This window comes from Sphaerodactylus townsendi, linkage group LG16 (genome assembly GCF_021028975.2).
Source record: "Sphaerodactylus townsendi isolate TG3544 linkage group LG16, MPM_Stown_v2.3, whole genome shotgun sequence".
NCBI classification, from domain to species: domain Eukaryota; kingdom Metazoa; phylum Chordata; class Lepidosauria; order Squamata; family Sphaerodactylidae; genus Sphaerodactylus; species Sphaerodactylus townsendi.
Window position 1 is genome coordinate 8012165 of NC_059440.1, and position 26078 is coordinate 8038242.

The following is a 26078-nucleotide window of genomic DNA, read 5'->3' on the forward strand; positions in this document are numbered from 1 at the left end:
TACACCTTACTACACCTTACTACACCTGCCTTAGTACACCTTAATACACCTTAATACACCTGCCTTACTACACCTTACTACACCTTAACACACCTGCCTTAGTACACCTTACTACACCTTACTACACCTTCCTTACTACACCTTACTACACCTTGAAAGACCTGCCTTAGTACACCTTAACACACCTGCCTTACTACACCTTACTACACCTTACTACACCTTACCACACCCGCCTTAGTACACCTTAATACACATTAATACACCTGCCTTACTACAATCTTTTAATACACCTTTTAATACACCTGCCTTTACTACACCTTAATACACCTTAATACACCTGCCCAGTACACCTTGCATTGCCACCTAATGTACCCTCCTTAGTACACCTTAACACACCTGCCTTACTCCACCTTAATACACCTTAATCCACCTTGCCTTTACTACACCTAAATGCACCTGCCTTTCTACTACACCTTTACTACACCTTAAATACACCTGCCTTAGTATACACCTTAATACACCTGCCTTAATACACCTGTCTTACTACACCCGGAATACACCTGCCTTTAGTACACCATAGTACACCCCACCACCTGCCTTAGTACAATCAATGCTAATACAACTTAATACACCTTAATACACCTGCCTTAGTACACCTTAATACACTTGCCTTACTACACCTTAATACACAATAATACACCTGCCTTAGTTCACCTTAATACATCTTAATACACCTCAATACACCTGCCTTAATACACCTTAATACACCTGCCTTACTACACCTTACTACACCTGCCTTACTACACCTTACTACACCTTAATACACCTGCCTTACTACACCTTACTACACCTTAATACACCTGCCTTACTACACCTTACTACACCTTAATACACCTGCCTTACTACACCTTACTACACCTTAATACACCTGCCTTACTACACCTTAATACACCTTAATACACCTGCCTTACTACACCTTAATACACCTGCCTTAATACACCTTAACTACGCCTTTAGTACACCTGCCAACTACACCTTTTAATACACACCTGCCTTAGTACACCCAATACACCTACTACACCTTAATACACCTGCCTTTAGTACACCTATCTACACCTTTTGTAATGCACCTGCCTCTTAGTACACCTGTACACCTTAATACACCTGCCTTACTACACCTTAATGCACCTTAACACACCTGCCTTACTACACCTTAATACACCTTAATACACCTGCCTTACTACACCTTAATACACCTGCCTTAGTACACCTTAATACACCTTAATACAACTGCCTTAGTACACCTGCCTTACTACACCTAAATACACCTGCCTTACTACACCTAAATGCACCTGCCTTACTACACCTTACTACACCTTAATACACCTTAATACACCTGCCTTAGTACACCTTAATACACCTTAATACACCTGCCTTACTACACCTTACTACACCTTAATACACCTGCCTTAGTACACCTTAATACACCTTAATACACCTGCCTTAGTACACCTTAATACACCTTACTACACCTTAATACACCTGCCTTAGTACACCTTAATACACCTTAATACACCTGCCTTAGTACACCTTAATACACCTGCCTTACTACACCTTAATACACCTGCCTTAGTACACCTTAATACACCTTAAAACACCTGACTTAGTACACCTTAATACACCTTAATACACCTGCCTTACTACACCTAAATGCACCTGCCTTACTACACCTTAATACACCTTAATACACCTGCCTTAGTACACCTTAATACACCTTAATACACCTGCCTTACTACACCTTACTACACCTTAATACACCTGCCTTACTACACCTTAATACACCTGCCTTAGTACACCTTAATACACCTTAATACACCTGCCTTAGTACACCTTAATACACCTGCCTTAGTACACCTTAATACACCTTACTACACCTGCCTTACTACACCTTACTACACCTTAATACACCTGCCTTACTACACCTTACTACACCTTAATACACCTGCCTTACTACACCTTACTACACCTTAACACACCTGCCTTAGTACACCTTAATACACCTGCCTTACTACACCTTACTACACCTTACTACACCTGCCTTACTACACCTTACTACTCCTTACTACACCTGCCTTACTACACCTTACTACACCTTAACACACCTGCCTTAGTACACCTTAATACACCTTAATACACCTGCCTTAGTACACCTTAATACACCTTAATACACCTGCCTTACTACACCTTAATACACCTTAATACACCTGCCTTAGTACACCTTAATACACCTTAATGCACCCTCCTTAGTACACCTTAACACACCTGCCTTACTACACCTTAATACACCTTAATACACCTGCCTTACTACACCTAAATGCACCTGCCTTACTACACCTTACTACACCTTAATACACCTGCCTTAGTACACCTTAATACACCTTAATACACCTGTCTTACTACACCTGAATACACCTGCCTTAGTACACCTTAGTACACCTTAATTCACCTGCCTTAGTACACGTTAATACAACTTAATACACCTTAATACACCTGCCTTAGTACACCTTAATACACTTGCCTTACTACACCTTAATACACAATAATACACCTGCCTTAGTTCACCTTAATACATCTTAATACACCTCAATACACCTGCCTTAATACACCTTAATACACCTGCCTTACTACACCTTACTACACCTGCCTTACTACACCTTACTACACCTTAATACACCTGCCTTAATACACCTTACTACACCTTACTACACCTTACTACACCTTAATACACCTGCCTTACTACACCTTACTACACCTTACTACACCTGCCTTACTACACCTTAATACACCTTAATACACCTGCCTTAGTACACCTTAATACACCTTAATACATTTGCCACAGTACACCTTAGTACACCTTACTACAGCTGCCTTAATACACCTTAATACACCTTAAAACACCTGACTTAGTACACCTTAATACACCTTAATACACCTTAATACACCTTCCTTAGTACACCTTAATACACCTTAATACAACTGCCTTAGTACACATTAATACACTTTAATGCACCTGCCTTACTACACCTTAATACACCTTAATACACCTGCCTTAGCACACCTTAGTACAGCTGCCTTAGTACACCTCTGTACACCTGCCTTAGCACACCTTAGTACACCTTAGTACAGCTGCCTTAGCACACCTTAGTACACATTAGTACACCTTAGTACTAAATACTTAGTACAGCTGCCTTAGTACACCTCTGTACACCTGCCTTAGCACACCTTAGTACACCTCAGTACAGCTGCCTTAGCATACCTGCCTTAGCCCCCATCTCCCATTCTTTCCAATGGGAGCTAAGGAGATGGGGGCTACCCTTTTGAGGGTCCATAACTTTGTCCGCCCTGAACCAAACTGCACCAAACTTGTGGGTAGCATAAGGACCGTCTCCTGATGATACGCTGAGGTTTTGGTGCCAATATGTCTAAAAATGTATCCCCTGCAGGCACCAATGTCCTGGTGCAAAAAAATAGTTTTGGTTGTGGTGGGGTGGCCGCCCATTTGGGGGGGGGGGGGCATCCAACAGGTTTTGCCCAGGGCTCCAGTTTGCCTCGTTACACCCCTGCCTGCTCTGGCTGCTCCATGAACCTAATTCCTTGTTAGGGCCCACCCTGGTCTGAATGGGAACCCCTGGGAGGAAAACCGAGATAGAGAAGAGGGGACAGTGTTGGTTCCAGGTTCTCAGGCGCTACCTGTAGATGCAGAGACTGAGCAGCCAGAAGTTCCTGCAGGACCAGGTCCCCAGGCTCAGGTAGAGCATTCAGGCTGGGATCCACAGCCAGGTCCAAGCTCTGAGATTCCCCGGCAAGAGCTCAGCTCTGAGACTCTTCAGCCCCTTGATACAGAGCCAGAGGGGACCCTGACAGCTCCCTCACCCCCCTGTCTCCAAAGCCCCAGGAGCAACACAGCAGGGGACTGATGTGCTAGCTTACAGCAAAGGAGACGCAGCAGCAGGTTAGCAGCTATAGGGCAAGCTAGAGTAGATGCAGAGTCTTTTCAGCGGGCAGCCTAGAAGCATCAGATAATTATTTCGTCCCCTTTCTTAAATGAAAATGTCAACACAGATCTCTGCAAACAAATCTCTGGTAGATATCACAAACTCAACAATGGTTAATAAAGGTTTGTGTCTTGTCAATAAACAAAGGCTTCTAATCAGGGAAGGCTCTCTGCCCAGTCCTATATTACCTGCTCTACAAAAGTCCTATATTACCTGCTCTACACCCCCCCCCCCAAAAAAAAAGATAGTTTAGGACAGTGGTGGCAAACCTATGGCACGGGTGCCAGAGGTGGCACTCAGAGCCCGCTCTGTGGGCACACGCAAACAGAGTAGCCCCCCCCCCCCATCTAGGCTGGCCTGGGCCGCTGGGCTCAATTATTAGCGTTAAACCTAAGACCTAATTTTGGGGAAGCAGTGTAGGTAACCCTGTTAAGCGCTGTTAAACCCCACTGATTTTCAGGCGAAGAACTAAAGCGCGATCCTTTACCTGGGAGTAAGCTCAGTTGCTGGCAATGGGGCTTGCTTCTGAGTAAACCCTCCTAGGGTCGTGATTCACCCGTTGGAAGAGCTGCACGGTTGCTTCAAAGCAAAGCCACCAATTCCACCAATCTTACTGCCGAGTAATGCACGTCTCAGAGCCAACTGTTTTTTCTAAGCTAAAACCTCAGTTTTCAGGTTAAATTGCCGTGTTGGCACTTTGCGATAAATAAGTGGGTTTTGGGTTGCAATTTGGGCACTCGGTCTCGAAAAGGTTCGCCTTCGCCATCGCTGGTTTAGGAGAAGTATCAGATAATTCCCTTCTCACTGGACACAGTGTGTAACAGACTTCCCTCTGTGATACACCTCTGAAGATGCCAGCCACAAATGCAGGCGAAACATTAGGAACAAGATCCACCAGATCCACCAGACCACGGCCACACAGCCCGGGAAACCCACCACAACCAGTGTCAGATAATTATTTTATACTATTAAAATAAAAACACACAAGCTGAAACCAGCAACTACTTTTGGGAGGTAATTGCTCAGCTAAAGGGAACTTTTCAGCCTGTCTTTCAACCATGGTAAAAAAAGAGATCCAACCACTCAGAATATGTTCTCTCCCTCCAACCCTCTTGAAAAGAAGGCAGAACGATCATCAAGGACGAGGCAGCAGCTCAAGCAAATGAGCACCGCCCGCCGGCTTCACGCTCAGGAGAGAACATTCCGCCTCCTCCTCGTGGTTGGCGAGACCGATCACTTTCAAATGCACTTCTCTAGTTGGAAACTATAGAAATGATCCCTGAAAGTATAGTCTTAACTGAACCTCGCCATGGCTCCGCCACCAGGCTCCCCGCCACGGCTCTTCAGCTCACAGCAGCCCAAGTTCAACTCTCCTCCCCGGCCCCGGCTCCGTCGGAGGGGTCGGGCTAGGTCACATCCCGAATCACCGGGGCTAAAAACACCTGTCAGGGGAGTTCAACCCACCCGCCTTTTAAAAATATCATCCCCAAAAAGACGTCCCTCCGTTTCTAATTTACATACACTTGGTGACACCATTTGCCCCGGTTTCCGTGAGTATTTACAGGTACGTGTGTAGTTTCCTCTAGTGAGGCAAATAATGCCCCAAGGAATTGGTTCAGATTGGAGATACTGGCACATGGAGCGGCTGAAGCTCTGTGATTCTACAGCAGGGGTCTGCAACCTGCGGCTCTCCAGATGTTCACGGACTACAATTCCCATCAGCTGGCAGGGGCTGATGGGAATTGTAGTCCGTGAACATCTGGAGAGCCGCAGGTTGCAGACCCCTGTTCTACAGTGAATTGGGCCCTTGTATACCTGGAAACTAAGGCTCGTTCCGCACACGCAGAATAATGCACTTTCAAACTGCTTTCAGTGCTCTCTGAAGCTGTGTGGAATAGCAAAATCCACTTGCAAACAGTTGTGAAAGTGATTTGAAAACGCATTATTTTGCATGTGCAGAAGGGGCCTAAGTTTGAAGCAGGGAATATGAATGTGTGCCTGATATTTAGGATAGAGGGCAGACTCAGGCACAACCTGGGTAAGACCCTCAGCCTTGAACCTTGCGGACCTTCTCCCATGCTACCCTACCCCACAGGATTGCTGTGGGTGCACCAAATTGGCGGGTGGGGGGGGGTGGGGGTGGCATCATGTACGCTATCCCAGGAGGAAGAGGCAGGCTCCTGGGCAGGGAGGTGAGGTTCCTAGTTTGCTCCCATAGATGTGTATATTTTATATTTCTTAATACCACCCGCTCAGTAAAAATCCTCAAGGCAGCTGTTCAAAAATGAAAAAAAACCGCACAGTAAAATGACATTTTGGCACACCTGATTGACTAAGGGAGGAATTTCTTCTCTGAATGCTGTTTATGAAAACACCCTAACAATATTTTCACACTTCCTTGGAGAACTTTATGGGTATGGTTAACTCGGCATGCTCTAACACTGGACTGAGTTCTTCTTACATCTGACAGATGAATCCTAGAAACAGGCCTGTAGGTTAAACTTGCAAGCCGATGTGGGGGTCCCCAACAGGAGACTGGGGGCTTTAAATCTGCTTCTGTGTGGGCTGGGAGAGTTCTGAGAGAACTGTGACTGGCCCAAGGTCACCCAGCAAGCATCATGTGGAGGACTGAGGAATCAAAACCAGTTCTCCCGAGTAGAGTCCGCTGCTCTTAACCACAACACTACACAGGCTCTACAAACTTTACTATGAGGGCTTGAAGCAAGAGAAGGCTCCCTGTCTACGGTAGCAGCCCAAGTAAGGAGGCAGAGAAGTGGGTTTCTGTGCCTCAAGCACTGCAAATAAGGATATTTCTCCAGCCACATTCCCTGTGCCCAGATGCTCACTGCAGTGCAAGATGCCCAGCTGTAGCCCAGCTGTGCCTCCCGTTTCTAATCCAGCAAAGGGAACTTGCAAGTCTTTTTTGGTGCTCCAGGGAAAAGTCACCAAATCAGAGCTAGATTTGAGTCCAGGAGCACTATTAGAAAGCAATAAGATTTTGGGGGTAGAAGTTTGGGGTAGAAGCTTGCTTTGACTCTCAAAAACTTCTAGCCCAAAAATCTTATTGCTTTCTAAAGTACTCCTGGACTCAAATTTAACTCTTCTTTTACAGAAGAGTTGGATTTGTATCCCCCCTTTCTCTCCTGTAAGGAGACTCAAAGGGGCTTACAAACTCCTTTTCCTCCCCCCCCCTCACAACAAACACCCTGTGAGGTAGGTGGGGCTGAGAGAGCTCTGAAGAACTGTGACTAGCCCAAGGTCACCCAGCTGGCATGTGCTGCAGTGCACAAGCTAATCTGGTTCCCCAGATAAGCCTCCACAGCTCAAGTGGCAGAGCGGAGAATCAAACATGGTTCTCCAGACTAGAGTGCACCTGCTCTTAACCACTAGACCACACTGGCTCTCTCAGACCAACAGGCCAACATGGCTAACTTCTGAAACTAGAATTGTAGCTAGCATGGGTCCAGTGGGTGCCCACCCACTTGGCTTGCCAATTAACTCCCCCAAAGAATGTTTGAAATGCTTTTAATTTGCGAGATGACATTTTCTATTCTAAGAGTGGAACTTTTTCATAAACACAGTTCTGGTTTTTAAAAACAGATTCCCTCTCCTGAAAGACCATGCACTTGGCAGGATTCTTCAAGGGTGGTAAGGGATGATCAACATCTTCCACTTCGGGTCTGAATCCTCCCAAGCAGAGATGCCTTGTGGCTGAATTGCCCTCCAGCCATGTTTCCACCCCACTTCCTCTCCACAAAGTAAGATCTGGAAATAGGCAACCCCGCCAATTGAGGACAATCAACTGAGCCCATTGTCTTTGTGGGCGTAGTGGCTAAGAACAGTGGCGTAGTGGAGCAACAGTGGCATAGTGGCTAAGAGCAGAGGAGCAGCAGTGGCATAGTGGCTAAGAGCAGTGGCTAAGAGCAGGTGCACTCTGATCTGGAGGAACCGGGTTTGATTCCCAGCTTTGCCACTTGAGTTGTGGAGGCTTCTCTGGGGAATTCAGATTAGCCCGTACACTCCCACACACGCCAGCTGGGTGACCTTGGGCTACTCACAGCTTTTCGGAGCTCTCTCAGCCCCACCCACCTCACAGGGTGTTTGTTGTGAGGGGGGAAAGGCAAGGCGTTTGTAAGCCCCTTTGAATCTCCTACAGGAGAGAAAGGGGGGATATAAATCCAAACTCTTCTTCTTCTTCTTTAAAATAATTTAAAAGAAGAATTTGGATTTATATCCCCCCTTTCTCTCCTGCAGGAGACTCAAAGGGGCTTACAATCTCCTTTCCCTCCTCCCCACCCCACAACAAACACCCAGTGAGGTGGGTGGGGCTGAGAGAACTCCGAAGAATTGTGACTAGCCCAAGGTCACCCAGCTGGCATGTGTTGGAATGCGCAAGCTAATCTGGTTCACCAGATAAGCCTCCACAGTTCAAATGGCAGAGTGGGGAATCAAACCCAGTTCTGCAGATTAGAGTGCATCTGCTCTTAACCACTGCACCACGCTGACTCCCAAAGAGGAATATGGTTAACACTAGCGTAGTTTTATCACGTCCAAGTGTTCTTAGAATATTATTTGTGCCAAATGTTTATTTTTCAAAGGGTAGGCAGTGACGTTATTTTAAGGAGGCACCCAGATAATCAAGAAATGTGGGGCTGGGTTATGGACGAAAGAGCCGCTGCCTCCATTTTCCAGAAGAAGAATTCAAAGAGAACTTGCTTGATTGGGAACTTGGACTAGCTTGTATTTTTTCTCCCTCTTTCAGGAATTGTGGGTCTTTGGTCCTTAGCAATCCTGGCCTTTGAGAGATACCTCGTGATCTGCAAACCTGTGGGAGATTTCCGGTTCCAGCAAAGACATGCAATGGTTGGCTGCCTTTATACGTGGGTATGGTCATTAGTTTGGACAGTCCCCCCGCTGCTTGGTTGGAGCAGCTACGTCCCAGAAGGTAAGCCTGCTGTGTACACTTTCATGAAATCTGTACTCTCGTTAATTACCCAGATACCCTGCCTTTGCTAGTGTGAGACCTGGAAGGTTTAAAAGGGATAAGACTCATGGGTCAATTCCGCACAACAAATGTACAACAGGTTGTGGTCACCGTTCTCCTTTTTCCCATTCACAGGCATGCCGTGCAGCTAGCAATTGGAGTCCACGGAAACCATCCAGGTTGCTTTCACGCCTTTGCACAGGGGTCGTTTCCCCACTTACCATCTGCTGTGCACTACTCTCGCCAAGTAGCGCGGGGTCCCGCAGCACTCCCCACTACAGGGGCGGCGACAACGCAGCCGCCCCGACGCTGCCGCTCTCGCGCCCCCTCAGTGCGCATCATTCCTGGCGCTCCTCAAAACGGTTCATAACTTCTGGCTATAATTTCACAAGTCAATCTCTAAGAACAGGAATTCCTCCATCCCAGATGTTTTCTCTTGTTTGTTTCTTCACAGCACAACATAGGTGGTGTCTGCACAGTTCACTAATATCGTGTGTAACACGTTGTTAATGAACCCGGGTTGCCCTGTTTGCCTTCGCACTGGAGATTTCACCCCCCCTCCAGGAAGTGATTGCAAAAAGTCCGGGTTGCTGTGGCTCCTTTGATTTCTCCAGAAAGATTGCAAGTTTAGCGATATTTGTAAAACTCGGGTTGAGGGAAATGTAAAGGGCAGAACCCTTCTTGGGGAAGAGCTCTGTGCATTTGCCATTGCTTTCCCCGGCTATTCTTTACTCCCTAGCTATGAGCTAGGTACTCATTTACCGACCAAGAAATGGATGGATGGCTGAGTTGACCATGAGCCAGCTGCCAGGATATCTGACCCACAGGGGGCTCGAACTCCTGACCGTGTGAGTGGCAGTGCAAGCACTTAACCACTATGCAACGCGGCTCCTTCTCTTCCCCATAACAGGATAGCTTTCTCAGCCCATTATATTTGGGATGTGCAGAAACCACCATAGATTCCCAGTCTGAAGGCCCTTGTTTTTCTGATGACTGTGAATTGATTTTCCATTTGATTCCAGGCTTAGGAACATCCTGTGGACCAAACTGGTACATGGGTGGTACCAATAATAACAGCTACATCATGGCCTTGTTTGTGATGTGCTTTGCTTTACCTCTGAGCATGATCCTCTTCTCCTACACCAACTTGCTGCTGACATTGCGAGCGGTGAGTCCCACTGTTACTGTGTGTGTGTGTGTGTGAAGGGATTGTATTGTGTTGTCGAAGGATTTCACGGCTGGATTCAACTGGTTGTGGTGGGTTTTCCGGGCTGTGTGGCCGTGGTCTGGTAGATCTTGTCCATGTCCCAGGGTGGGGACAATATATACCCCACTAAATATTCTCTTCTCACTAGATAGACAGTGTGAAACAGGCTTCTCTCTGTGATACACCTCTGAAGATGCCAGCCACAGATGCAGGCAAAAAGTTAGGAACAAGATCTACCAGACCACGGCCACACAGCCCAGAAAGCCTACAACAACCAGTTGAATCCGGTCGTGAAAGCCTTCGACAATACCAGGATTGATACACAAAGGAAGGCAATGGGAAGGTACCTCTGTTAATCTCTCACCTTGAAAATCCTACTGGGTCTCCATAAATCAGCTGCGACTTGACAGCACTTTACATACATACATACATACATACATACATACATACATACATACATACATACATACATACATACATACATACATTCATTCATTCATTCATTCTCAGCAGCAGCAGCAGGAGAGTCACCCAAAACATATCCCTGCGTGAAAAACATGGCTAATGCAGCTGAATTACAAAATCAGATAACAATTTTTTTAAAACCCAGCATCAGGCAGTGTTATTTGGAGAGAGGGCCATAGCTCCATGGAGTGGCGGCCCCTGATTTGCAGGCAGGATATCTCAATTAAGGAATATGAGGACCCATGGGGAAAAAACTTTTCCTGCTTCCAGTAGTTAGTTAGCTAGATGGCCCAAGGGTCTGATTCATTATAAGGGGCAGACAGCCAACGGCTCAGCATCTGCTATGCAGCCGGGAGGATTCAGTTTTTGACCTTGGCATCTTCAGTTAACGGCTCTTGTGGAAAAGAGTTGGAGAAAGTCTACCTAACGCCAGAGAGTCCCCAACAGTCAGCTGACTATACAAAGTCATCTGGACTCAGGTTTGACTCCAGAGCAGCTTCATATTCATCTTTGCATATGTTACAAGCATGAGTGTGTATATGTGTGTGGACATACATGTTTACAACCCCCCTCAGTGCACAGGTCAATCTTACTGTCCCTCTTTAGAAAAGGCTTGGTTTCAGATAAGTGGGTACTGAATTCCAAAGTAAATACCGGTATTCCCAACTGAACAGTACTAATCAAAGTAAATATTCCATAGTACAGTGATAGCGTACCTTTTCGAGACCGAGTGCCCAAATTGCAACCCTGTAAAATAAGAGCCAGCATAGTGTAGTGGTTAAGAGCAAGTTCACTCTAATCTGGAGAACCAGGTTTGATTCCCCGCTCTGCCACTTTAGCTGTGGAGGATTTATCTGGTGAACTAGATTAGCTTGTGCACTCCAACACATACCAGCCCCACCCACCTCACAGGGTGTCTGTTGTGGGGGGGGGGGAGAAGGGAAAGGAGTTTGTAAGCCCCTTTTAGTCTCCTTACAGGAGAGAAAGGGGGGATATAAATCCAAACTCTTCTTCGTCTAAGATAACTCTCCCTTCCCCTTTCACTCTAACCCTGGGGGGCGAGTTCCCCCATTTCTACTGGAGTGGGAAAGCGGGAAAGCAGATGTAAGTGTGTGTATGTTTTAAGCTGGGTTCTTGGCAAAAGGGTCTTCAAATGTCTTAAAATTTTCTTTTAAAAAGAGATGCGCCAACAAGCAGAGGAAACAAGAGCATAGTTGAAACAAAGAGACAGTTTATCATGAAGAAATTTTGTAGTCCGTTTTTCAGGGGCAACTCATGTTGTCAGTCTAGGACAGTGATGGCGAACCTTTTCGAGATAGAGTGCCCAAATTGCAACCCCAAACCCACTTATTTATCGCAAAGTGCCAACACAGCAATTTAACCTGAATACTGATGTTTTAGTTTAGAAAAGGACAGTTGGCTCAGAGGCGCACGTTACTCAGGAGTAAGCTTGGTGGTAGTCGGTGGTTTTGCTTTGAAGCAACTGCAACTCTTCCAACGGGTGAATCATGATCCTAGGAGGATTTACTCAGAAGCAAGCCCCATTGCCAGCAACCGAGCTTACTCCCAGGTAAAGGATCGTGCTTTAGTTCGTCGCATGAAAATCAGTGGGGTTTAACAGTGCTTAACAGGGTTACCTACACTGCTTCCCCAAAACTAGGTCTCAGATTTAATGCTAATAATCGAGCCCAACATCCCAGGCCAGCCTAGATGTGTGGGGGGGGCACTCTGTTTGCGCTTGCCCACGGAAAGGGCTCTGAGTGTCACCTCTGGCACCCGTGCCATAGGTTCGCCACCACTGCCATAGTAATTCCAAAGTAAATATTCCCAACTGAAAAGTACTAATCAAAGGAACAGCCAGTATTTGTTAGTCATGCATCAAATATCCGTTGTTGGAAATATGTTCTCTAAAAGCCCCAGTGTTTTCTTCCAGGAGAGAATCTCTGAAGAATGTAATGCAATTGAGTATCGTTAGTAATGGATTTGGGTTAGGGTGTTCCATGTGATTGCCAGAACATTGGTACACAAAAGCCATGCAAATCTCCAAATCCTTCTAATTTCAGTAGAAGTAATAGCGACGTCTTCATGAATGTGCCTGGCTGATTCTGGCTATGCCTCCCCACCCCCTCACCCCCCACTGGCCCCAGAAACCAAAAAAGAGAAAAGGTAAAGGTGCGATCTATGTGAATCCTGTCCACCTAAACAAAAATCAACACACACACACACCCGAATCTGTTGTCGGTTTTTAATCGGTCAGTCGACTTACGGCATCATTTGTGTACATTCTTTCTGTCTCTTCTGTATCACTGATCTGCACAGGTTTTACAGACAAATACATTTTATTGTTTTTACTTTGTGAGCTGTCCTTGAGTAGGTCTCTTGAGAGGTGACCTAGAACATTTATAAATAAGTAAGATTTTTAATCAAAAATATTAGACATAGACAAGCCTTTATTGGCATTCCAAAATACAATAAAACAATTGTCCATAAAAGACAGATAGATACAGCAGCCATTCAGAGTCTTATCAATAGTTTAGTCCAAATGGACTCATCAAAAGTGCCATTCCTATACACCTCTTCACAGACCTGATTGAAAACCCACCAACAGAGCCCAGGCATCACAACAGCAGACAGTATCAACACTCCACTATAAAACACAGAGTTTGTTAGAGTGGCACCTAACACCGAACAAGGGATAGGGGGCGAGGAAATGGGCAAACAATTGATTTGACTCCCATAGGTTGTCAATCAAAAATATTAAGATTTTCTGATTTGAGTTCAAGGCACTTGTCCAGTGAGAGAAAAGGGAGATGTGTCATTATAAGCAAGAGTGCAAAAACACATCTGGATGTTTTCATCTGGATGTACCATCCAAGGTTTGTGAAAATGTAATCATTGCATAAGAAGGATTGTTCATTCCAAAGGCCCTCTTCCTTGTTAAACTGTTCTAACAGTTTCCAAGAGGCCTGTAGCTTTCACAAAAATATTTTTATATTTTTATAGGAGCTAAAGAATCGTGAGTACAAATATTATTGGCTATAACATATGAGTAAACATTTGAACAGGTCTTGTTTAAAACAATTTATAACAGTTGAACACATTTGAATTCAGTTTTTGCTGCCAAAAACAACACAAGGATTCCATGCTAACAAAAAGGAGACTTCAACTGCCTTCCATATTTTGGCAGGATCAGAAGGAAATAAAAACTAAACTGAACCCCCTGAGATCCTGCGAGAGTCAAGGCTACAAAACGGAAAGCAAAATAACAATTGTATTGGGGTGGCAGGATAGGGGGACAGAAGGCTTCTTCCAGTGGCCAATCAAATGCAAAAGCCCTGCAACAATCAAAGTACAGGAAGGATTCACAATAGCAGTAATTGTTGATGACAATATCCCTAGTTTTGCTAGGTTGCCTGAGACAGCAGTTCTACTTATCAGGGAGTAAGTCTTATAGAACGCAGTGATACACTACACATCTTTATGCTTGCACTGTCACAGGTATTTGGTGAAGCCTTAGGAAATGCAATCAGATAACGAATTCTAATGCAGCGGTGTCACATTGCTGTCTTCCTGAGAAAGACTTTTGTTGGCGAGTGGTGATTTCTAGGTCTCCAACAGAGTGTATTGAGTGTGGCTGAAATGCTGGCCCCCGAATAGAGGCATTTTCAAAGGTCAGGCTCCTGTGCAAGATTGCAATTGTAAAGGAGCAGCAGTGGCGTAGGAGGTTAAGAGCTCGTGTATCTAATCTGGAGGAACCGGGTTTGATTCCCAGCTCTGCCGACTAAGCTGTGGAGGCTTATCTGGGGAATTCAGATTAGCCTGTACACTCCCACACACACCAGCTGGGTGACCTTGGGCTAGTCACAGCTCTATGGAGCTCTCTCAGCCCCACCTACCTCGCAGGGTGTTTGTTGTGAGGGGGGAAGGGCAAGGAGATTGTAAGCCCCTTTGAGTCTCCTGCAGGAGAGAAAGGGGGATATAAATCCAAACTCTTCTTCTTCTAAAGTCTTACACGTTTTTTAAATTTTATTTATTAATAACGTTTATTACAATAATATTGTTGAAATATTTAGAATCATTACAATAATATATTGGTGGTGAGAGAGAGAGAGAGAGAGAGAAAGAAAGAAAGAAAGAAAGAAAGAAAGAAAGAAAGAAAGAAAGAAAGAAAGAAAGAAAGAAAGAAAGAAAGAAAGAAAGAAAGAAAGAAAGAAAGAAAGAAAGAAAGAAAGAAAGTGTAATGTTATTAGTAGCAAAATTAGGTAAAAAGCTACATAACATTATAGCTTGACAGAAATATAAGATAATATTATAACAACTTCCCCTTTAAACAACTATTTAGACTGGGAGTGTCCAACTCTGGTGCCCCAGATGTTCATGGACTACGATTCCCAACAGCCGTTGGCCATGCTGGCAGGGACTGTTAGGAATCGTAGTCCATGAACATCTGGGGCACCAAAGTTGGACACCCCTGGTTTAGACTAATCAGGTGTATGTAGGCAAATGGTGATCATATGCTCAAAACAAGGGTCAATATAAGCAGAAAAGAGAAGAAAGGAAACAAAATAAATTGTTTCTAGTTACTCATTGTTAGATAATTTTGTATATTATATCCTTGGGCTATATAAGATAGCCAGGGTTTCCAAGTTACACTGTAGGTTTTAGATGAATCATTTTTTAGCCACTGTGACAGTCTGTCCGCCATAAATGAACTTTATGTATCCAATCTTCTTACATGCTTACATTACTTTGGTGGAAATCTTTACAACTGCCCTGTGAGGCTGGCCAGCAGTTTGACTGCCCTGTTCCACAGGGGGAGAGTGGTTTACTTAGTGGGACTATATCCTATCTATCATTACTCAGGGGTAAGCCTGGCTATATTCAGTAGGATTCCCCAGGAAATGTGCTGAAGATTTCAGCTTTTTCGAGAGGAGGAAACAGTTGAGCGGCGGCTTCCTGGCCCACGGAGCATTTTCATGCAATATGACTCATTGGCAAATAGCTGCATACAAATTTCCCAGCATTGAACTAGTTAAGTTCTACGCAGCCGACCTCTTTTAGGAGGGACATTGGAAAGCACGTGGCTTTTGGAGGGCCAATGAGCAAGCACCAAGGTAGCGAGTTGCGTGGGGAGGGGGAGGAAAGAACTGAAGGAACGTGATTGGCTGTTCGGGTCTCCGTATGTAAATTTGAAGCGGAGAGACACGTTTTCGGGAACGATGTTTTTAAAAGACCGGTGGATTAAAATCCTCGGACGGGTGTTTTTAGCCCCGGTGGTTTGGGATGTGACCCAGCCCGACCCCTCCGACGGAACCGGGGCCGGGGAGGAGAGTTGGGCTTGGGCCGCCGTGAGCTGAAGAGCCGTGGCGGGGAGCTTCATGGCAGAGCCGTGGCGAGGAGGAGTTAAGACTATACTTTCAGGGATCATTTCTATAGTTTCCAACTAGAGAAGTGCATTCGAAAGTGATCGGTCTCGCCAACCACGAGGAGGAGGCGGAATGTTCTCTCCTGAGCGTGAAGCCGGCGGGCGGTGCTCATTTGCTTGAGCTGCTGCCTCGTCCTTGATGATCGTTCTGCCCTCTTTTCAAGAGGGTCGGAGGGAGAGAACATATTCTGAGTGGTTGGATCTCTTTTTTTGCCATGGTTGAAAGACAGTCTGAAAAGTTCCCTTTAGTTTAGGAGTGACCTTCTGGAAACTGTGCTTGTGCGGGTGGGCAAATTTGTGTTCACATTTTTATTTACAGGGATGAAATAATTATCTGAGGTTTCTAAACTATCTTTTTTTGCATGTGCTTTTGTAGAGCAGGTAGGGTAAGACTGGGCAGAGGGCCTTCCCTGATTAGAAGCCTTTGTTTATTGACAAGACACAAACCTTTATTAGGCATTATTACATTTGTGATATCTGCCAGAGATTTGTTTGCAGAGATTTGTGTTTACGTTTTTATTTAAGAAAAGGGATGAAATAATTATCGGATGCTTCTAAACTGTCTACATGGGCCTTTGTTGAGCAGGTAGGAAAGCACTTGACAGAGGTCTTTCCCTGATTGGAAACCTTTGTTTATTGCGTTTGTGATATCTACCAATTTTTCACTCTCTTTTGTGCTAACACAAGAGCAAATACAAAAATTAAAATGTAAATCTTAACAGCAAGTTTAAAACAAAAAGCTGTAGTCCACGTACAGGTCTCTATTTTTCAATTGTTGAAATAAAACTTTAAAAGTACTTTTTTTGTGTAATATTTTTTTAAAAATAAAGCGGTGGTGGTTTTCAGCTTCAGTGTTTATACATATCTGGCAGCTACTTACCTTTTAACTTTAAATCTGATCAGGGTTAATTTGTTTCTATGGAGACTACAAGCTACTTCCTGCCTGTCTCACTTTCATTTACCTCCTAGGGCAGGTAAACCATGCCGATCTCATCTAAGACATTGTTCAGAGCAACAGCTATGGGAGACTGTTATTTTAAATAGGAGGGTTTTGTTTTTCTTTTCTTTTTTTTTGCCCTGACCTGAATCTAGGAAGCTAAGCAGGATTTGCCCCGGTTAATCTTTTGCTGGGAGACCATCAAGTACCGTGTTTCCCCGAATATAAGACAATGTCTTATATTAATTTTTGCTCCCAAAGATGCACTATGTCTTATTTTCAGGAGATGTCTTATTTTTCTGTGTTCTGTTCGTCGGGCATGCTTCCAAACAAAAACTTTGCTATGTCTTACTTTCGGGGGATGCCTTATATTTCGCATTTCAGCAAAACCTCTACTGTGTCTTATTTTTCGGGGATGTCTTATATTAGGGGAAACAGGGTAATACTGGGGTTGCTATGGTAAACCACCTCTGAACGCCTTGAAAATCCTATGGCACCATATGCTGAGTGTGACTTGACGGCAAAAGAGAGTGTACTTTTACAAATTATATAGAACATTCTTTTTAACATACAATACTTGCATAACTATTCAGCTTTTTCTTTCCCTTCAGTGTTTCCCCACATGAATAATTTCCAACCAGGAAAGGATTTGTAGAATAAATTCCTTATAAGCCGCGAGGCATAGGAGAATGTTTTGTTTCAGTTGTAAAACACGTAGGTTTCTTGCTCTGGGAATTCTGACACCTCGTGGCGGAGGCAGGCAGGCACAAAATGCAAGAGGTGGAGCAGGGATTGAGGTTAGCATAACTCTTAATAGCAGATCTTCCGCATTTCAGGGAGAAACTGTTTAGTAGGCTGCTTTTCAGAGGTGTGGCTGGGCCATACTGCGCTCAGTGTGCACTCTGTGTTTTCCGCCCGCCCCCCCCTGCGGTGCCCTGCCCTGCCCCCCCTTACCTTAGTGAAATAGTGCAGGCTGGAAAAGCAGCCTGTTCCCTTCAGGCTGAAAACAACCTGGTGGGAACTACACTTCCCAGGAGACCTTGGGGCTCGCAAGGTCTCCTGGGAAGTGTAGTTCCCACCAGGCTGTTTTCAGCCTGAAGGGAACAGGCCGCTTCTCCAGCCTGCACCGTTTCACTAAGGTAAGTATGGGGGGGCGCCAGGGGGGATTTTCCGGGGGGAGCCAGGTGTGCGCCTGGTGCAATGCGCCCCTCTCCCACCCCCTGGTAGCTCCACCTTTGCTGCTTTTTGCTGCTGTCGAAGTGACTTAAAAAAATCTGCATAGCCAATCAGATCTGTATCACACTTGTGTGGGATCTCCACTAAGCCTGTACAAGTCATATCCTGGGCTACAACAGTTGCGATCTTAACTTAAATAAATGCAACAGAAAGGATGGCTTGACTACACAAATTCAAGCTACAACTGTAGGCAGGAGCAGAAGGCTGCCAACCTTGGGAAATTCCAAGGGATTTGGGGGCAGAGCCTGGAGAAGGCAGAATTTGGGACAGGAAGGGAGTTTGGTAGGGTTAAATGCCATGGACTCCACCTTTTAAAGCTGCCGTTTTCTCCAGAAGAACAGATCGCGGTGGTGTGGAGATCACTCTGGGAGAATTCCCGGCTCCACCTAGAGGTTGTCTGTCCTAATCAAAGTCCAAAAACAGGATTGCCAAATAGTCTGTGGGGATCAAAAATACAGCTCCTGTGACCAGCCATTAAAGCCTGTGTAACCTCAGACTGTGGGTTCTGTGGGGCAGTACTTGGAATGAGTTGCAACAACAATTTTTAAACAACAAAATGGTTTACTTCTCTTTACAAATAACATTAAACATCAACATTTAACATTACAATTCAAGGCCCTGTTCAGGTTGCATTTCAAGTCCTTCTGGTTACAGTCTACTGATACTGCCAAGTCCAATTCTTCTTTGCAAGTGGGTTGGCTCCTGAAGACTCCAAGGGCTTGATGAACAGGATGCAACATGATGAAGGTTTCCAGGAGAACTCTCACCCATTACAACCACAAAAGAAAACCCTGAAACAATAAACTCCAACATTTACAACATAGCAAAAACAACTACCTTCCCAGTAGTTCCCAATAATATTGCAATTACCTTAACAAGGTGTTAAGGGCTTATAGAAATCAAGGTCCGAGTCTGGTACCCTTGTCTTCTCCAAAGAGCTCTCTCCTGCAGCCTCTTGCTGCTCTGAGTCTCCACCCCTTACTGGGTCAACCCATTCTGGGCCAACCCATTCTGGGCATGGGGGTTACACCTGCAGCACACTTCGTTGCAGAAGTCATCAGCCGTTTTTGTGTCCAGTATTTACCCCACGACTGTTTGCTTCACAGTGAGGTTTTACCACGTTCTTTGTTTATACAGGGATTCTCCTCCTGCTAAAGTGCCCCTAGCCAAGTGGATCCACCATTTCACCTGCCTGCTGCTGCTTCCTTGTTGTTTCCATGCAATGTCCATTTGGGGAAGTTGCCTGTTGCTTAGTGTGTGTGTGGCCTTCTTTGGTCTAGCATTACTTTGCTAGACTATGTCAATTTCATGTCAATTTCACAGAGTCTATGGCTCCAGCAATAGACTTTTCGCATTAAAAAAGCAAAGAAAGCCTTTCTGATTGCTCTGAAATGGTGGCCCAAAGAGTGAGTGGAATTGTGGTGGTTTTAGGAGCAAGAAAACCTGAAGAAAGCTTAACACATGCAGATCTTCTTTGCTTTCACTGTGAAGGAAGAGCACTTTCAGAACTTTGGGGAATCATGGGGATTCTCTGATCTGAAGGCGTGATTGCCAAAGAGTCAAACCCAAAGAGTCAAATCCAAAGGGGATTTACACTCAATGAAAAGAGACCACGGGTATGTAAAAGCCATTGTTTAAAATCTACCAGCAGTACAATGGGAGCAAGCTGAAGCAAGTCAGAATTAAGTCCCATGGGCTTCCTTCCAGGTGAGGATCCTTAGGATGGTGCCTCTTTCAAGATGTTAGACTGAGTTTTGCAGTAAAGCACAGCGCACATGGATGAGAAAAGAAGAGTGTATGTGTGGGAGTGTACAGGCTAATCTGAATTCCCCAGATAATCCTCCACAGCTCAGGCGGCAGAGCTGGGAATCAAACCTGGTTCCTGCAGATTAGATACATGAGCTCTTAACCTCCTACGCCACTGCTGCTCCTAAGACTGCTGTGAACATATCCACTCAGCTCCTCCCCCTACAAAACCCCTTCGCCAGGCACTTGTTTGGCCTCTGTGGAGCAGAAGTTCAAAAAGTATCTCCTCGCTAGGAGCTAGAGCAGGGGTAGGGAACCTGCGGCTCTCCAGATGTTCAGGAACTACAATTCCCATCAGCCCCTACCAGCATGGCCAATTGGTAACCTCAGACTGTGGCCATGCTGGTAGGGGCTGATGGGAATTGTAGTTCCTGAACATCTGGAGAGCCGCAGGTTCCCTACCCCTGAGCTAGAGACAACAGTTGGCCACCAAGCTCAGACAAGTTGTGTAGACATCTAACAAACAGGATCCTAGAGCTGCAGTAGCCTGAAATGGGGCCTTAAAATTCCTACTTTTTAGCAGAACATTCTACTTCCAGAGATGATATCCTCACCCTCCAACTTAGGAACCCCAATCTTTTAAAACTTGTGGACGCCTTTGAAATTCTTGACACAGCCACCAAACGGCTGCTCGGGAGCAGGCACAGCCGCAAAATTAAGTCCCATGTTATTCTCTTTGGGGGTGGGGCGGTATATCAAATGTGATATATAAATAAAGATAAACAAACTGACTGCTGCAGCTTCCCTCAGTTACACAGTGAAGGTTCTTGCGGTGACATCTACCACCAAAGCAGCATTTTTAAAAATAGAATAGAATAGAATAGAATCTTTATTGGCCAAGTGTGATTGGACACACAAGGAATTTGTCTCCGGTGCATATGCTCTCAGTGTACATAAAAGAAAATACATTTGTCAAGAATCATAAGGTACAGCACTTAATGATTGTCATATAGGTCTAGTAAGCAATCAGGAAACAATCAATAGTAATAAAAACATAAAATGTAAAATCATAAAATAAAATGAAATGTCAGCACAGGCTATAGTCATACAGTCATAATTGGGAGGAGATGGGTAATAGGAATGATGAAAAAAAGTAGTGCAGTAATTATATAATAAATATATAATAAATAGTTTGACATTATCGAGGGAATTATTTGTTTAACAGAGTGATGGCATTCGGGAAAAAACTGTTCTTATGTCTAGTTGTCTTGGTGTGCAGTGCTCTGTAGCGACGTTTAGAGGGTAAGAGTTGAAACAGTTTATGTCCAGGATGCGAGGGGTCAGTAAATATTTTCACAGCCCTTTTTTTGACCCGTGCAGTATACAGGTCCTCAGCAAAATTCTGCACAATCACTCAAAAAGCTTTGCGAAAACCTCATTTGGCACCAGCCGCGTTCTAAAACTCTTGGCAGGTGCCAAAAAATGATACGAAAAAGAGACATCATATTTAATGGGAACATAAAATTTTGTTAGCGTGATCGAGGGAGAAAAAAGGATGACGGCCGTTCTGACCTGAGGGAGAAGAAGCCACGTGAGGGAAAAAAAGGGCTTTTAATAATCAAGATGGTGTGTTCAAGAAACCTGGTAACATTCCCCCTTGCTTGTCTTGCAAAAGATAATTTGCAGAGCAGGTAACAATACAGAAGTAGATTAAGAGAGTCAGAGGACGGATGTTTAAGGGTCTGGGGATTTTCATTTTAGAAAAAAAATATGGATGGTATAATGATGGAACTCACTGCTGGCGGATGTAGATGTCTTTAAATGGGAATTAGACAGATCTATGGAGGTCCAGCCATGGCGACTAAAGGGAATCTCTACATTCAGAAGAAGAGTTAGATTTATATCCCCCTTTCTCTCCTGTAGGAGACTCAAAGGGGCTTACAAACGCCTTTCCCTTCCCCCCTCACAACAAACACCCTGTGAGGTGGGTGGGGCTGAGAGAGCTCTGAAGAACTGTGACTAGCCCAAGGTCACCCAGCTGGCATGTGTTGGAGTGCACAGGCTAATTTGAATTCCCCAGATAAAGGCTCCACAGCTCAAGCGGCAGAGCGGGGAATCAAACCCGGTTCCTCCAGATTAGAGTACACCTGCTCTTAACCACTACGCCACTGCAGTAAACCTCTGAGTACCAATGCTAAAAGGCAACATCAAGGCCTTGGCCTCTATGCCTTGTTTGTTGGCTCTGCAGGGTTGGGCCCTGTGTGATACAGGATGCTGCAGTGGACGGGCTGCTGGTCTGATCCAGCAGGGCTCTTATGTTTTTAGCAAATGAACATGAAAGTGCTACCTATGGTAATTAATTGGCAATGAGCAATACACACATGCAGATCATCACTTCAGTGAGTGATGAAATGATTTGGGAACTGGACACAAGTTCTGCAAGAAGGAGCATGTGAAATTAAGATGTCGCAAGTGTCAGCAGCAGTGGTATAGTGGTTAAGAGCAGGTGCGCTCTAATCTGGAGGAACCGAGTTTGATTCCCCGCTCTGCCGCTTGAGCTATGGAGGCTGATCTAGGGAACTAGATTAGCCTGTGCACTCCCACACACACCAGCTGGGTGACCTTGGGCTAGTCACAGCTTTTCTGAGCTCTCTCAGCCCCACCCACCTCGCAGGGTGTTTTGTTGTAGGGAGCGGGAAGGGAAAGGAGTTTGTAAGCCCCTTTGAGTCTCCTTACAGGCGAGAAAGGGGAGATATAAGTCCAAACTCTTAGTTGGTCCAGCTATCCTCTGCTGGAAACAGGGAACTAGGCTGCTGTATCAGGGAATGGCTTTATTATGTTCCTGTATAGGCCTGACTTTAAATGCCTCTCACGTTCCAACACAGCACTGAGATTTTAATTTGATTCTTTAGATATCCCCCATGACCTTATCTGTCTTCCCAGAGGCTCATCCCATGGGAATGCTACTTCTTTAGCCAAGCATCCCCTCGATCTGTGCCATTATACAGACCAGTGAGGAGTTCTCTCATGGCTGTACTCATCCATCTTCAGGTAGCGGCTCAGCAGAGAGAACAAGAGACAACGCAACGTGCTGAGAGGCAGGTGACCCAGATGGTCATCGCTATGGTGATGGCCTTTCTCATCTGCTGGCTGCCCTATGCCACTTTTGCCATGGTGGTTGCCACGACCAAGGACCTCTCCATCCAGCCGGCACTGGCCTCACTGCCGTCCTATTTCTCCAAGACGGCCACAGTGTACAACCCCATCATTTATGTCTTCATGAACAAACAGGTAAGCGCCTTGGGAAGAAGCAATGAGCAAGGGGGAAAGACTCATGTGGGTTTGTTTGTAAGCTGTGGCATACAGAAAAACGCTCTCGCCCACATTCCCTAACAGTGGGAGGGACAGAAAAGCTCTCCTCTGTGTACACCAGGGGTCTGCAACCTGTGGCTCTCCAGATGTTCATGGACTACAAATCCCATCAGCCCCTGCCAGCATGACCAATTGGCCGTGCTGGCAGGGGCTGATGGGAATTGTAGTCCATGAGCATCTGGAGAGCCACAGGTTGCAGACCCCTGGTGTACATGAACTGGAGTGCCGGGAGGTAGCAGGGCCAAGATGCAATCCTTTGCTCCCACCCCCTTCTACATGTTGGAAGAGAAGCATTTTACACTGTTTCCTGCCTCAACCACAGAGGGGGTTTTACTAGTAAGCCAGATGCTAGATAGGGACCTAGGGATTGTCACCCTTACTCTATCATGCTGCCACTATCCCTTTGATGTTTGACTGATATTCTCAGGAACTTCCTTCCTTCTGGCTCTCTCTCCTACCTTTCTTCTTGATCTCAAACCTTCTACAGCCCCATGTGCGTAGAGAGAATGGATGCCAAATGCATCCATTCCCATCCAGCTACATTAGATTACCACAGGCCCCTTCCGCACCCGCAAAATAATGCATTTTCAAACCACTTTCACAACTGTTTGCAAGTGGATTTTGCTATTCCGCACAGCTTCAAAGAGCACTGAAAGCAGTTTGAAAGTGCATTGTTCTGCATGTGCGGAATGAGCCTTGGCCTCGTCCGATTTCATTGTCTGTCTTTCCACCACGTACAGTTCCGCAGCTGCCTCCTGAACACCATGAGCTGTGGGCACATCCCGCTGGCAAAGCCGGAAACGACACCAGCCGCGATTGCCGCCCGTGGGGGCTTTGCCGTGACCTCAGAAAGGAATGGGAATAAAGTGGCCCCTACATAACCGCAGGGCTTGACAGCCGAGCGTGGCTCTGATTCCCAAGACTTACAATTTCTGTTGGGAGCATCACCATTTGGAGTCTGATGTGCTAGTTTTTTTTACTTCTGGTCAAGGTACAAGCTATATTTACCATGAGAATTCAAATATATGGCTTTCACTTCATCACTACTGCACAGAGGATTATCGGCTGCCCTCTCCCCTCCTTGGAAGAACTCTATAATTCCCGAAGCCTAAAGAAAGCCCAAAATATTCTGAGAGACCCGTCTCATCCAGCACACTCTCTTTTTGAACTGTTACCATCCGGCAGACGATACAGGTCTATCAAAACTAGGACAAAGAGGCTTAGAGACAGCTTCTACTCTAGAGCTGTGGCGATGCTGAACTCCGCGGCTTCGTGTTGATGTGTTTGGGGCTTTGTAGGGATGGGTGGAGGAAGGGGAAAGTGAGTATGGGGTATGAGTCTGGAGTTGTGTGCATCGAGGAATGCTGCTGTAAATTTCGTTGTGCGTGCACAATGACAATAAATGTTTATGCTTATCTACATGAACCAATGGACTAAACAAGCAGCCCTTAGGGCTGTTACTTATTTACTGCAAATTTATTTCCAGTCCACCACCAAAGTGCCTGGGTGGGGTACAATCGTAAAAGCACCATAAAAATACAAACTTATAAAAACCATCCAAAAATCAGCTTCCCCATCCCCCACTGTAGCCTCCCTCCTAAAAATACACAAGCCCCGCAACCCATATACAGCCCACTCCAACAAATTTCAGCGTTTGGGCTGGGGCTAAAACCTGGAGAAAGCTGGTACAGGTACCAAAAACAAAAGGGACTATAAAAGGGGGGGGGCACCTCCCCGAGGGGGTCACCCATACGCCTGGGTACAGAGGGTGTTTTTAGCCAGGTGGACTGTCCTTTAACAAATATTTTACAATATATGCTTTGGCATGTTTATCAGCCCTTCGTTTCACTGCTCAGTTCTTTCTTGCAATAATTTTATAACAGGAAGGACCAGGTAGTTTCAGCAGCTTCCGAGTTGTCAAGGCACCCACCACAGATGGCATTTCCTAGATTCAGACTGAGCCACACTGAAAACCTGCTGAACCATTTTGTTTCCTGAGATAATGATCAGGTTTGAAAGGTTGCCGAAGTGCTTTTGAGCCATTTCTGCCCCTTTCAAAAGGTTTCACCTGTAATTTCCTGCATTCATACCTGCCAGTACTGCTCTGATAATAAGTCTCCTTTTTCGCTCTGCCTCTCAAGTTACGTGTAACACAGGTTAGGAAACGGGTACCCCAATCAGCTCTCAATCAAATGTTCGTGCAAGGGTGGGTGGGTGGGTGGGTGTGGGTGTGGGTGTGGGTGTGGGTGTGTGTGTGTGAGCTGCTTTGTGACTCCTTATGGTTTAGAAAAGTGGGGTGCTGCTGTTATTACTCTTAGTAGATGGTTAGGTTTGTAGTGTTAAATCGCTTTATTTTTAGTCTTATGTATTTACTAGTCATAATAACATGATTTGTTTACTTATGTTGTTAGCTGCCCTGAGCCCTTTGGGGATAGGGCGGGGTACAAATTAAAATAATGATGATGATGATGATGATGATGATGATGATGATGATGATGATGATGATGATGATGATGATGATGATGATGATGATGAATGTAAAGTGCCATCAAGCCAGTGCTGTTTCTCCTGGCGAAAATGGTGCAGGAGAAAAAAGCTTGCTCCTTGCTCCATTTGGAATCACGCGGAGTGACGAAGAGGTTTTTTATAGG

The 26078-nt window shown here is 45.3% G+C and overlaps 1 protein-coding gene and 2 non-coding genes across 3 annotated transcripts in view; 2 read left to right on the plus strand and 1 right to left on the minus strand.

Annotated features, from left to right (window-relative positions):
- The window catches only part of LOC125445643 (pinopsin-like), a 40513-nt gene extending 15948 nt beyond the window's left edge, over positions 1 to 24565 (plus strand). The window contains exons 2-5 of the mRNA XM_048518824.1: positions 8818 to 9000; positions 10062 to 10207; positions 23107 to 23346; positions 24168 to 24565. Of these exons, the coding sequence (XP_048374781.1) occupies positions 8818 to 9000; positions 10062 to 10207; positions 23107 to 23346; positions 24168 to 24308 (710 nt within the window). The 3' untranslated portion in view covers positions 24309 to 24565. The remainder of the gene's footprint in view (positions 1 to 8817; positions 9001 to 10061; positions 10208 to 23106; positions 23347 to 24167) is intronic.
- LOC125446100 lies at positions 5134 to 5350 on the minus strand. The gene has a single exon (XR_007246361.1). It is a non-coding gene; the product is annotated as a small nucleolar RNA U3 (small nucleolar RNA).
- Positions 16117 to 16333, plus strand: LOC125446098. Its single transcript, XR_007246359.1, has one exon. It is a non-coding gene; the product is annotated as a small nucleolar RNA U3 (small nucleolar RNA).
- Positions 24566 to 26078: the final 1513 nt, after the last annotated feature.